Raw genomic sequence first — 14470 nt, 5'->3', positions numbered from 1 at the left:
AGGACGGAGCTGGACTTCTTGATGAGCTTGTCCAGCTTCTTCCTTTCCCTCTCTGTGATTCTGCTGCTCCAGCAGACCACACCGTACAGGATGGCTGATGCCACCACAGTGTCATAGAAGGTCTTAAGGAGTGGCCCTCTCACTCCAAAAGACCTGAGTCTCCTCAGGAGATAGAGCCTGCTCTGGCACTTCCTGTACAGTGCGTCTGTGTTGTGAGTCCAGTCCAGTTTGTTGTTCAGATGAACACCCAGGTACTTGTATGAGTCCACTCTCTCAATGTTCCTTCCCTGGATGTTCACTGAGGGGGCAGTAGAGTGGCGTCTGCGGAAGTCCACCACCATCTCCTTGGTCTTCTCTGCATTGATGATGAGGTGGTTCTGCTGACACCAGTCCACAAAGTCCTGTGTTAGTCCTCTGTACTCCACATCGTCATCATCCTTGATGAGGCCAATGATGGCAGAGTCATCAGAGAACTTCTGCAGGACGCAGCTGTCCGTGTTGTCTGAAGTTAAAATGTAAAAAGATAAAATGTCTGTTTTTGGTCTCGGATTTTTTAAAATTTCTCCAAAAATGCAACTTACAGTCCAGTAAGACTTATTTATGTTTTTTCTTCATTATTACGTATTTTTTCGCTGGTGCGACTTATACTCCATAGCAACGTATAGTTCAGAAAGTACGGTAGTACGTTACGGTATCAACCTAAAATGTAAGTATTCTGTTTGCCAACACTGGAGTCTATAGAGGTTATGCAGGCAACTGTTCCACTATTGTTTGCTTGACTTTCTTGCTTTCTGGCAAAACAACATTTTACTTGCCATTGACATTCATATAATGTTGCCACTCATTCTAAAAAATCTGAATGGTGTGATATTATCTGCATAAAATCTGTACGATAAGTGAGTGTAATCTCTCCCCCTGCTCTGACCCCAGGTGGCGCTGGTAGGCACTCAGATCTGGTGGGCTTTGGACGTGGGCATCGCGTTTGCACGTCTGGAGGTAGGCTACGACAGTGCCCTGAAGGAATATCACAAGAAGCAGGTGACCCAACTCAACACGCTCATCTCTCTGCTCATCGGAAAGCTCTCCCCTGGGGACCGGCAGAAGGTCATGACCATCTGCACCATCGACGTTCATGCCAGAGATGTGGTCACCAAGATAGTGGCTCAGAAGGTGAGCTGTTTGCCACTCCAGTGTTTCCAAAACCAGCACAAACATCACCATCACATTTTTGGAGATTACAGTTCATATTGTGCAGCATACAAAAGTATTTAAAAAATCTAATGTAGTTTCTATAGATTTTTTTTAACAAATGTATTGTGTATAACTCATCCATGCTGGTCACCCATGCTCCCACATGACAATTTTCCATAAATATACAAAATCATGATACAAAACTGTACACAGGAACTTGACAAACCTGATGAGATGTGCAGTAGTTTCTTTAGTGGGGTGCACACTGATTGTGTTGTGATAGCAGTTAATATCCCATAGAAGTAAAATATCTCATCTTTAATGTGGCAAAAATGATTTACACAGTTAATTAATAAATATGTTCAACAATCATCAAATGTTGAAATCAATAAAAACTACTGGGTAAAAATACCACCTCTTAAAATATATTATTTTATCTTTGTAAATGGCTTCCATTGCGGTTATTTTTGCTATCTATCAAATAACAGTCAGGTCACATTGTTGTACTGGATTGCTGATTTTGGTGGAATTTCATAATAAACTATTACCAATGACTAATGCGCTCAAGATATTGAAGTTATGTCTGTCACTAGCATAATTAGCAGCAGGGTGAAATATACAGATCTGATGCCCAGCTGTGTTCCAGGTGGAGAACTCCCAGGCATTTGTATGGCTCTCCCAGCTCCGGCACCGCTGGAACGACACAGAGAAACACTGTTTCGCCAACATCTGCGATGCACAGTTCCTCTACTGCTATGAATACCTGGGCAATACGCCACGCTTAGTCATCACTCCACTCACAGACAGGTACAAGTGCTCTGGACTCATTCATGCTGTCTGATTAACTTCCTACAGACACAAATTGCCATCCAAGCTTGTATCTGATGTTTTTGTCAAAATTGAGTTATTCATAAACTCTGCTTCCTGAATACTTTTCTATAAACATTTTTGTAGGGTTTAGTATTTTTCATTTATTTATTTATTTATTTAAAATTTTTATATTTATAGGTCCCGATCCTTTCCATGATATCAGTCGATAACCTGGTTATGTCTTAAAGTAAGGAATAAACGTCTGAGTCTAGAATGCAGAGCAGAGTAGTTAAATCTGCTTATACAATAGTCACGCCAACTGAAAATAGTTTACTTAGCTTTTGGCTCTCCATGAATGTTTGTTTTGGCTAAGGGACTGTAGACCATTGTCAAGCAATCTCCTCCGTACCGTGTCTCCTGTACAGTACAGAATATGTTCAGCTTGCCAAATTTGCTTAAATGTTTGATCTACAGTTAGGACGAAGAGGCGCAGTCAGAGGAACTGTGAAATACGCATGAGTCACTATTATTTAAGCAAGAGAGAAATGTGAGAAAATGTTAATGACTGTCTGAAAAAAGTGTATGAAGTGTGTGGTTAGGGGTTTTACAGCCTTAAAACATATATAACAACTGTAAAAATAAAGCTGACAATTTTGCCTATTGTAGGCTATATTTAAAATGCAACCCTCGCAATAAACGAGGGACCACTGTCCATGGCAGAAGTCAAATTATCAATATTGGAAGTGAAAAACCTGGATCGGTGCATCCCTAGCTTAAATCGTATAGTATTACATTTATCATAGCATTGATCAAATCACATGGGTTTTATTGCTCAAAAATATTTGAACACATGCATTCTTTCTCTGAGTGGGATCTCCTCCCCAAATACATCTTTCTCAAGTGTTCCATCAGAATCCCCCTGCTGCTTGTATAGTCTGAGCCCATGTGAAGTGCAGCCACCAGGAGCATAGCCAGCATCCAGTTTGTCCTCCTGTGTGTCAGAGCTGCTGATAAGCCTGTTGCCTCAGCCTGTAGATAACACACTAACCACAGGCCTTTGAAGCTAGTACAAAGCACAAACAATGAGCAGTGATGGGCAGGCGGGTGAGCACGGCAGCAGTCCTCCATATGCTGCCTAGTCTCCACTCAGACTCACTGACTGTAACCATCAGCTTTCATTGCAGCCACAGAATCAAGGCCAGAGAGTCGGGTTATCCAATCCTCTCATCCTGTCATGACTGAAGGAGAGCATGCTGTAATGTTACTCAGCTCACTGCTCAAGTGACATCAAAACGAGCATGCTCCTTGACAGCAAATAAGTTCTATACAGATTACACAGTTTTGTGTGGGTTAACTTCTGGTTAGACATAAGCTTTGAACATTTTACACAAATCCACCAACTTAATATTATATTTTAGTGGCCAAACTTTTCTCAAATCCTTAAATAAATAGAGGCAGGGCAGAAGGTCAAGGTCAGGGAAGGATTGAGGGTGAGATTTACAGGCAGATTGGTGCACCATCTACAGTGCGGTCACTGTACCGGACTGTTGTGGTGAAGAAGAAGGAGGAGTCGAAAGGCAAAGCTCCCAATTTACCGGTCAGTCTACGTTCCTACCCTCACCTATGGTCATGAGCTTTGGGTAATGACCGAAAGGACAAGATTGTGGATATAAGTGGCCAAAATGATTTTTCTCCACAGGGTGGCTGGGCGCTCCCTTAGAGATAGGGTGAGGAGCTCAGTCACATGGGAGGAGCTTGAAGTAGAGCCACTGCTCCTTCATATTGAGAGGAGCCAGCTGAGGTGGCTCAGGCATCTGTTCAGGATGCCCCCTGGACGCCTCCTTAGGGAAGTGTTCTGGGCATGTCCCACCAGGTGGAGGCCCCGGGAAAGAGCCAGAACACGCTGGAGGGACTATGTCTCTCGGCTCATTATGGTCCCACTGGAGCAGCTGGAGGATGTGTCTGGGGTCAGGGAAGTCTGAGAGTCCCTGCTTAGATTTTTAGATTTATTTAAATGTTATGACATATCTATACAAATATAATTGAAGGCAGTTTATAATTCCTGAAAAAATAGGATTCAGAGTTTCCCCTTTTTGAAAGACTAGCAGTCACTGCTTAGACCTCGATTAAAATCATTAGGGCACAAGCGACTCGTCTGCCTCGTACTCTTGCAAGAGCCCTATTGTATTTGTACAATTTTGAAGAAAATCACAAAATTCAAGCAGTAAACAATGTATAGATAAGTGGCATATATTTGAGTGAAGACCCTGAGAAAAAAATATTGATAGATGGCTCAGTAGCGCCACCTCTAAAATCGATTTACATTACACCAATTGGAGCCTGGCCCAGAAAAATGTCATCGTAGATGAATGAAACTTGGCATTAAAAATGGGTCACATCAGGACATGTAAAATTTTTTATTTTGGTCCCACCATAAACCCTACAGGAAGTCAGCTGTATTGGATCAAACCTCATCGTAATCTTTTGACATCTTCAACAGTTTTCATCAAAAACACTTCAAATTTGGCCAAAAGAAACAAACCCCATGTGCAATAAAAAAAGGTTTAAATAAAATGTTGGGTGTGGTCATGGTGATATTTCAACAAAATAAAAATGTTTGTAAAAATAAAACAAAAAATTCTATCTTTCACAAACGTTGTTGGATTTGAATGGATCCAATGAAGCGCGTGTGCACATTTCTGAGCTGGACGTAATGACATGCAAATTAGGGCTCTGTCTTTTAAGATGGCTCTATAGCGTCCCTTCGACTTGTAAAAACATTTTGAGAGGCTCTTCATAATGGGGAACGATGTGACAAAGTCCCATCATTCTAACTTAACCTAACTTCATTAGTTATAAAAAATTGAAGAAAAAAAAAAGTATTATTATAATTATTATTCCTTTCCTCTAAGTAAATCCCTCCTGAGAGAAAGAAAAAAAAAAAAATGCTCAAAAACGTTAGAAAATTGACACAAAATTAGAGATCAACTCATATTTAAGTTACATAGTGTCACCAAAAATCTACGTTGCAGGATGCCCTCTGGAAAATTAAAATACATTGCGCGACAGGAGGGGGAGGAGCACATAAAACTTGGCAGGTACATAGATTATCTTGAGATAGACAAAAAAGTATATTATAGCCCCACCCTAAACCACAGAGGACGTTGGCCATACTGAGTCAAACTTAAGGATCCAAAATCTAGACCTCGTACTTTGATGAACCCAATGTAGCATTTGTGCATTTTGATGAACTGGATATAATGATGTGTGAATTAAACTTATATCTTTAAAAATGGCTCTCCAGCCCTCCCTACAAAGTTAAAATGGGGTCGAAAAATTCTGTATGTTGCATGACCAAACTGCGGCCAGGGGGCCAAATGCGGCCCTCAGACCAATTTTTCTTGGCCCTCAAGCTTCTACGTGAATTGGCCCATATTACCTTAACTGCTAACACACACCATATTTAGAACACCATGTTACCTCTTCCCCTCATGCTAAAACACTCCCCCTTCAGAGCGCTATCTCAACACAGTCAGCCTGTGTCCCACTAATGTAACTACTGCACATCACATCAGGTTCATCAAATTGCTGTGTACAGTTTTGTTTCATGCTTTTGTATATTTATGGAGAGCTGCTGAGTGGGATAGGTGATATAGGCTTATGGACTGAGCATTGCATAAAATCTTAAAGCTAACCATAAGGAGGGTTTGAATAGGCCCTGGGAGAGATCGCTCAAATATTCAGACATTAATGGATACACAGACATCAAAAAACCTCTCCCGGGATGTTTGTGATCAGGGAAGTATGGTATAATGGTAGTAAGCTCAAAAATTGATTTAGCATAATACTCCCTCTTTACTAAATTAATAAATCAATCAATTTTCCTCCACTTATCCGGGGCCGAGTTGTGGGGGCAGCTGTCTAAGCAGGGACTCCCAGACTTCCCTCACCCGAGACACATCCTGCAGCTCCTCCAGTGGGACCCCAAGACGTTCTCAGGCCAGCCAGAGACATAGTCCCTCAAGCATGTCCTGGGTTTTCCCTGAGGCCTCCTCCCAGTGGGACATGCTCGGAACATCACATCAAGAACAGATGCCCAAGCTACCTCAGCTGACTCCTCTCGGCGTGGAGGAATGGCAGCTCTACTCCAAGCTGGCTGCTTCCTTATGCAAAATATTTAAAAAACTTTTGATCCCAGGTATGTCCTGATGATATTGCACCAGTTTGATAATAACCCTGAGATCTAGATTTTGGCCATCTGTATAATTTGATTCAAAATGGCCGCCTTCACGTTGGAGATGGGGTGTGGTCCCCATTGATATTTTTGGTCATGACAAACTTTTTTTTTTTCACTTCTCATTGACTTTTTGGAGGTGTGGCCATGCAAATGTAGATATTGACAGGGCATGGCTTTTTTCAGAATCTCCTAAGAGCTGTCTTCACCAAATTTCATTTATCTACAACAGGGGTGTCCAAACTTTTCTCATTAAGGGCCACGTATAAAAACATAGACAAAGCTGAGGGCCAATTGAGAGCCATAGACTGGTCACCAATACAGTGAATACTTCAAATCTGTGTGTTTATTACAAGTTAAACTGAACAACTAGAGCTTTATTCATGCTTAAATCCTCAAAGGGATGCATTAAATATTTGATTTTCAGATATATACCATAAAAAGTACTGTTTAATACCCCATTGTAGAAACACACCCCCTCTTTACGTTAGTTGGTATTTTAAGGCAAAGAAAAAACATATATACTTAAAATAAATGCCTTAAATGATAATCTTAGCCCACAATCGAAATTGTTCTAATCTAGTCAAACCTGCTTTAATGTAAATTGATATTCTAAATCAGAGTCATTTGAAGTCAGGCAGGTATTATACAGCGTATTTCCTGTGCTGTGTGCTTTGCCTCTTTACACAGTGGAAAGGCCAGCAATGTGTTGTATTGAATGTAGCTTGTTTACCACCACCTCACATTAATCACTATGTGCCGCCGTATAATTAGGCTAAAGGAATCACGCATGCTAATCTATGGCACCGGGAATGTTATTGGCACTGTGTTAGAGCCAGCTCAATACTCGCGGCAGAATGTCAGGAATATTTTATCGGCCAGTACACTTAGAATGGTGGAAGAGCAAGGGAGCGATGGAGAGGAAAAGGGAGAGAGGAAAATGCACTGTGCCTTTGTAAATTGTAATGGAACAAGTCACCTCTGACAGCTGCTCTGAGAATGATTTTGTTTTTTTTTAATGGAGAAAAAATATGTGTAACAATATTAACCAACTAAACGAATATCACCCTTTTCTTTGATTGGTGTAAACATCTTTCTAAAACTAAATTACAGAATTAGCTGACAAAATATTGATTACCAGATTAAAAAAATAAATAAATAAAGGTTTTATTGACTGTAATAATCAAAATAATGTATAAATTAGACTTATATAGCATTTTGCTTAATATTTAAAGTTGCTTTACAGTTTTACAATTTTCACGCTACACTCAGTAGTAGTTTACCAAAACTACTCTTGAAACCATAGCTGCCTTGGGACAGACTGACGGAAGCAAAGCTGCCAGTTTGAGCCATTAACCCAATTTTGCATAATATAGGACCTTTAAATACTATTAAATACATGTTTAATAAACGTTTGTTAATTTATTCACTCGGGGTCTTTGATATATGCAACACAGCCATTTTTCATAAATGTACAAGGGAAGTGAGGGCTCAGTGTCAAAAATGCAGTGCTCATCTCCTCGCCTGGATCATATTATACTGCCACCTCAAAGCTCCCGCATTCAAACACATATCTTACCGCCTCAGAGTACACTGTCTCCCCACCTCGTAGTGCTCTATCCCCCACTCCTAAGCCCACAGTCTACCACTGCTGCTGCTGCTGTGCCTTGGTTACTTGTATCCCCCCTTTGCATGCTCAGTGTCTGTTTGAATCCTGCAGTTTTTGATTCTTACAGCCTTTTTCAAGAGTAACATGATACTGATTCAATTTAATAGAACAGCAAATTTTTTAAACATGAAAAAAAAAAGTTTTTTGTAGATAGAGCAGACAAATTTTGGTTGCGTATATGTTTGGAGCTCGAAATTGATTATTCATTGTCAAATGCAACAATTTCTAAACTTTCTAACAAATTTATGCACGATTTGCTGTGCTTAATGAAATAAAACTAAAATAAAATAAAATCTAATCAAAGTGTTATGGTCCACTATATTGTTGGTGCATATTTGTCAAGCATAATGTTAAATTTAAGAAATGTTTATTACATAGTCTTTTGCATGTATGCTAATTTCAGCATTAAGCGCTAACATACCAAGCAATGGTGTGGTGTCAACTGATTGTCAGTCACCAAAACAGCCCTGGTTTATCATAGTTTGTGATGTTTGGAGGCTAAAGCTAACTCTCTCATTCAAAAAGCATTGGAGCTACCATATAGAAGGGTACCAGCTAATTGAATGCAGCCGTTTTGCTTAAATACACTGAAAGGGTCTATAGAAAGGTTTACACCTATAACCTGAGGAAATCTTGGATGTGCTGTGGGAGAAGAGAAGGGTGCTGCTGTCGAAGATGAGAAAGGTGCTGCTGTCCAGTGAGCAGGTGACTAAAGTGTTGACATCTTGATTTGTAAACATTTGTAATCTGTGATTGTCCACATGGGGACTGATGGATTTCATTAATTTTTTGTTCATGGCCAAAGCTAATACCAATTGTGTGGAATCTAGAGAAACTGGTCCGATATTTTTGGACCGAAATATAGGACTGATTTTTATTTTCCCCATATTATGTCATTATGTCTACCATCTCACCCACAGTCCTTTTTTACCACCAATGAGAGCTATGTAATTATGTTTTTGCAGTTGTCGCTTTGCACTACAGTATCCAAATCTTTGTGTTATCCTTTTACCTGCCGGGTGGCTAAAACAAAATGTTGGCACATGCTAGAGATTTAAGGCTGATAAACTAAAATGTGCAAATATCTGCGCAATATATCAGCCAAGCGAAATCTCTAGATTCCATGTGCACATTTAACTGCATGATATCAGCACTGCTCCTGAGTACCACACCTGTCCTTTTAGGGGAGTGTGCTTAGTCAAATTAGAATGTGTAGTTTATTTAGTTCAATCATGACTAATGTGTCTAGTACTATAATAATAAATACAAAATTTACAAGTTTAGTTTAGTCACTTTTTCATCTAATTTATCATTTTCTTCCTGTTTTTCACTTTAACATTCAAGATTCTTATGTGTCAATTTATTTTAGGGCTGTATGATATTGGTTTATAATTTAACTTCCTGGTTAGATATGGTAAGCAGATCTGACCATAGACTGTATATATAAATGGACATAGCTAATGCACTAGCTGCTGCATTCCAAATAGGAAGTGAACATTGGCGCGAAATGGTTCCTTCAAGATCTGGTTGCAATTCAGTTTCCATTGAAAAAATGTTGCCCCTCTCTCTGTAACTGCTCCTGTCAGGCTTGTCATTTTGTTCTTAAAATCTTCGTATTAACCCGCTCTACATTATCCTGGGGTTTTGATTTCTGGGCGTTTTTGCATTACTGGACAACATGAACAGAGTATCTGGGTTCTGCTAAAAAATAACTAAGCCTTGACCGAAAGAGTCACTCAGCTCACCAACCAGGTTTCTACTCAAACTAACTTTGTTATTGAACAGCTGGAGATGGAGATTACATCTGTTCCCCAGGGAGTGGTAGCTACCCCACCTATAGTCGTTGAAGCTGTTCCTACCCTCTCCCCCCCGGATCCACTCACATTCATTTGTCCAGCCCTGAGAGATTTTCTGGTGAGTCAGGGGACTGTTGACCATTCCTGTCTCAGTGTGAGTAAATCTAGCCTGCTTCATTTCTCTCTGATTGTGCTAAAATAACATATATAATCTCCCATTTGACTGGTCATGCTAGAGCCCGGGCAACAGCGGAGTGGGATCGGCGCTCTGTTGTTTGCAATTCTCTCCCCCTGTTCCTTAAGACTTCCTACCAGCTTTTTCAAACTGTTTCTGCTGGTCATGAGGCTGCTAAGGCAAGCCATACTACATCAAGGGTGACATAGTGTCCTGGACTATGCCCTGGAATTCCGCACCTTGTCAATTGACAGTGGGTGGAATCAATTGGCCCTAGTGGATACGTTCTTCAGTAGACTTTCTGACACTATTAAAGACCATCTGACTCCCCTTGATTTACCTCTCCAGTTCCACCTCTGAACTGGAGGCTTTGATTGCTCTGGCCTCTAAGCTTGATAAAAGGTTGGCCAAAAGGGAGCAAGTCTGCCCCTGTCAGTTCTCCTCTGTACCCCGAGCAAGGAACTTCATAGAAGGGGTTCCTCCTATCTCCTGTTCTCCAGTCGCAGCCAGCCTTCTATCCGATGCAGTTGGCTCAAACACACCTGACTGCAGAGGAGCGCTAGTGACGCTGCCAGGTGGGTGAGTGCCTGTACTGTGGGAGGCAGGAACATTTCCTCGCAACTTGCCCAGTTCAGCCAAAAGGGGGCACTCATCAGTAGGACTGGGAGTACTGGTGGGCCAGCAATCTATCCCAGAGAAGCACAATAGACTACAGTTTGATGTCTCTCTGTGCTTTGAAACTGTTACCTTACCAATCTTGGGTCTTATTTACTCTGGAGTGGAGGAAGACCAGCAGGTGGCCAAGCAGTCCAGTGTAGAGTTGGAGCCACTTGAGCAACCACTCGCAGCCCTAGCTCATAATGGGAGGCTACTGGCCAAGGTAACACATATCACCGAGCCTGTTTCTTTAGTCTTGTCCAGTAATCACCATGAAACCAGGTGGTTCTATGTCATTTCTGCTCCCACTATGCCACTCATTCTGGGTCACTCCTTGCTTGTAACTCACAACCCCATAATTGACTGGTCTAGGGGGAAGGTGTCCAAGTGGAGTCCCTTTTACCATGCTAACTGCCTACAGTCTGCTCTGTCTCCAGCAGGGGGCACCAGCTTGCACTCCAGTCATCCTCCGGACAAGCCTGATCTCTCCTCAGTGCCAAGCGAGTACCATGACTGTGGGGGGGGGGGGGGTTTAGTAAAAGTTGGGCGCTGTCTCTTCCTCCCCACAGACCACACGATTGCGCAATCAACCTCCTGCCCAGTACTCCCTTGCCCTCCAGTCATCTCTATAATATCTCCAAACGGGAGACTATGGAGAAATATATCTCGGACTCTCTGTATCATCCGCCCATCTTCTTCACCCTTAGGAGCTGGCTTCTTCTTCGTCACCAAGAAGAACAAAACATTAAGGCCATGTATCAGCTTTAGGGGTTTCATCGATATCACTGTTAAAAACAAATATCCTTTGCCACTCATTGACTGCTTTCACGCCACTTCACGGGGCCACCATCTTTACCGAGCTAGACCTTTAGAAATGCTTATCATCTGGTGCGCATGAGGGAAGGGGATGAATGGAAAACTGCATTCAAAACTCCTGTGGGACACTTCGAGTACTTAGTTATGCCTTTCGGGTTAACCACTGCTCCAGCCGTCTTCCAAGCTCTAATCAGCGGTATGCTACAGGATTTTCTCAATCGTTTTATGTTTGTGTATCTGGACGATATTCAATTTTTTTGACCCCACAGGAACACAAGCACCATGTGTGCCTGGTCCTCCAGAGGCTCCTGGAAAACAAGCTATACGTGAATGCGGGGAAATGTGACTTCCACATGGACAAGGTCAGTTTTCTGGGGTTTATTGTGGGATGTGGACAGGTGAAAGTTGACCCTGAAAAACTGAGGCAGTAACTGAGGGGCCTACACCCAACAACAAGAACAGCTACAAAGAGTTATTGGGTTTGCTAACTTCTACAAACATTTTGTTAGAGACTTTAGCCATGTTGTTTTCCCCCTCACTAAACTCACCTCTCCCTCCAAACAGTTCTACTGGACCCCAGAAACCCAGTCTGCCTTTGATAAACTGAAGGATCTATTCATCTCTGCCCCAATCTTATGTCAGTCTGATCCCTCCCGCCAGTTCGTTGTGGAGGTGAATGCCTCTGTCACAGGGGTTGGGGCAGTCCTCTCCCAAAGGTTTGGCCCCCACAATGGGTTATATCCTTGTGCCTTGTTGTGACAACAACAGCCTTTCACCAACTGAGAGCAACTATGATGTGGGGGATTGAGAACTGTTGGCAGTCAAGCTCGCCCTGCAAGAGTGGCGCCAGTGGTTGGAAGGGGCAGGGCATCCTTTCCTGGTTTGGTCTGACCACAAAACCATAGCTTACATTCAGTCAGCTAAACGTTTGAATTCCTGGCAAGCCACAATTTTTCAGTAGATTTAACTTCATCCTCACGTATTATCCAGAATCCCACGATATCAAGCCAGATCCACTCTCGTGCCAGTTCTCCCAGGAGGACACTCCTACCCCTCTGGAGCCTATAATATCACCCACCTGTGTGGAGATTAAGGATCTGGTTCGGGAGGCTCAACGCACCCAGTCTGATCCAGGTAATGGCCCACCCGATACTCTCTTTGTTCCAGATCCTGTCCGCTCCAAGGTACCTGAATGGGTCCACTGCTCACAGTTCGCCTGCCATCCGGGGGTCAATCGTACACTCTCCCTTTTGCAAAGTAACTTTTGGTGGCCCACGGTTGACAAGGACACCAGGGCTTATATGTTGGCATGCCAGGTGTGTGCCAGGGGCAAAGCCTCCCACTCGCCACCCTCTGGTCTGCTCCAACCGCTACCAGTTCCAAAACGCCCTTGGTCTCAAGTGGCAATGGACTTTGTGACTGTTTTTTCCCCGACTCAAGGTAACACAGTCATTCTCACAATTGTTGACTGGTTCTCCAAAGCAGTCCATTTCATCACCATACTGAAACTCCCAACCGCCAGGGAGACTGCGGACCACATAATGTGTTCCGACTTCATGGAATCTCAGTGGATATTGTGTCTGACCGAGCAACGCAATTCACAGCTCAAGTTTGGTGTTCCTCCTGTGAGGGCTTGGGTGCATCGGTGAGTCTTACCTCTGGCTTTCACCCCCAGACTAATGGACAAACTGAGTGGGCCAACTAAGACCTAGAGACTGCACTACACTGTGTTGTTTCCTCCAATCCCTCTACCTGGAGCACAGTTTTGCCGTGGATCGAATACTCCCACAACTCCTTGCTGAGTTCTGCTACCGGTGTTTCCCCCTTCCAAGCCTCTCTAGGTTATTAGCCTCCACTCTTCCCATCTGAGAAGAAGGACCTGGCAGTGCTCTCCGCTCCAACGCTACCGCAGGGTCTAGGGAAGAACTAGGGCAGCCCTTCTCCACTCTGAGGTCAGGATGAAGGCAGCTGCGGACAAGCACAAGATACATTTTAACTAGGAATTAATGTTGTAAAAAAAAAAAAAAAAAATTCAGTTGCTTCACTTACTTACTGTTCATCTGTGGCCTGTGTTTTGATGGTTCTCAGACTTCCTGTCAACTGACGCACTATTTTCAAAATGGGGCTGAACAAAATCACAAAATATCAACTATTATATGTTTTATCTTACCTGCAATTGGAGCACAGTGCTCTGGGCAGCAATCTTTGTTTGCAGACTGTATTAACATTTAAATTTATTGCCTCCACAATCTTCACACTAGTAGATGGGCACTGGGCAGTCATGCAAAAACCCTGTTTCATGGAGACAAGCCTTACATTAACCTTAATTTCAAATAAAGCAAACACAAGTATGTGTTTAAAATGATTAAGATTTTACATGCTTTCTTACCTAGAATGTAAAGTCTTACCTCCAAAGCAGCTGTGTTACGACCCAGCTCAGCTAAGGAAAAGGGGAAGTAACAAATTAAGATTGTGAAAAAAATTGTGAAACTAAAAGGAATGTTAGGGTAAAAACTAACAAAAAGAGGCTCTTAACAGAGTAGTATTCAATGTACAGAAACAGAAGTACAGGAATTACAATGACAAAAAAAATCAGTCTCAGAGATAAGTCGAAGAACCCAATGTACAAGGCACATAAACTAAACAAGAGTCACAGTGGACAGGTGGCATGCTATTCACTGACTGGCCCTGTGCTATAATGTAAAGTAAGTAATCTGTAATAATTGACATAGCAATCTGTAAATACGTGATATAGTTCATCCCCTTGTTAGTAGCCAGAGCCATTCAAATTTCACAGGAGAGAACTTAGGCCAATGGTGGTGTCAGTCTTTTGTGTGAGCTAGCTGTAAATCAACGAGGATGCGCTTAGTCTTTCTGAATGCACAGTGCAAAAGTGCCACAAGCAACAAGCAGAGCCGAGAGCGTTATGCAGCAGTCAACTCTCAGACTGAAGCTACTGATTCCCCCACTACATTCTTCTCAAGACTTTAGTTCAACAGTCTAAAAATCCATCTACAGAACTTGTGGAAAAATGTTTGAGAGACTGCACTCTTATACAGTATTGTGTTTGGGAAGCTACACAAGCTAAGAGGATTCACAAGCGATGAAGTTATACATGATAT

The 14470-nt window shown here is 42.3% G+C and overlaps 1 protein-coding gene across 2 annotated transcripts in view; it reads left to right on the top strand.

Moving 5' to 3' along the window:
- The window catches only part of dnah9 (dynein, axonemal, heavy chain 9), a 612810-nt gene that overhangs the window by 79047 nt on the left and 519293 nt on the right, over positions 1 to 14470 (top strand). For both annotated transcript variants that reach the window (XM_033984465.1, XM_033984463.1), the window contains exons 31-32: positions 931 to 1170; positions 1838 to 1998. In XM_033984465.1, the coding sequence (XP_033840356.1) occupies positions 931 to 1170; positions 1838 to 1998 (401 nt within the window). The remainder of the gene's footprint in view (positions 1 to 930; positions 1171 to 1837; positions 1999 to 14470) is intronic.

The sequence above is a fragment of the Periophthalmus magnuspinnatus genome, chromosome 19 (genome assembly GCF_009829125.3).
Source record: "Periophthalmus magnuspinnatus isolate fPerMag1 chromosome 19, fPerMag1.2.pri, whole genome shotgun sequence".
NCBI classification, from domain to species: Eukaryota; Metazoa; Chordata; class Actinopteri; order Gobiiformes; family Gobiidae; genus Periophthalmus; species Periophthalmus magnuspinnatus.
This window is presented reverse-complemented; position numbering and strand designations above follow the sequence as displayed.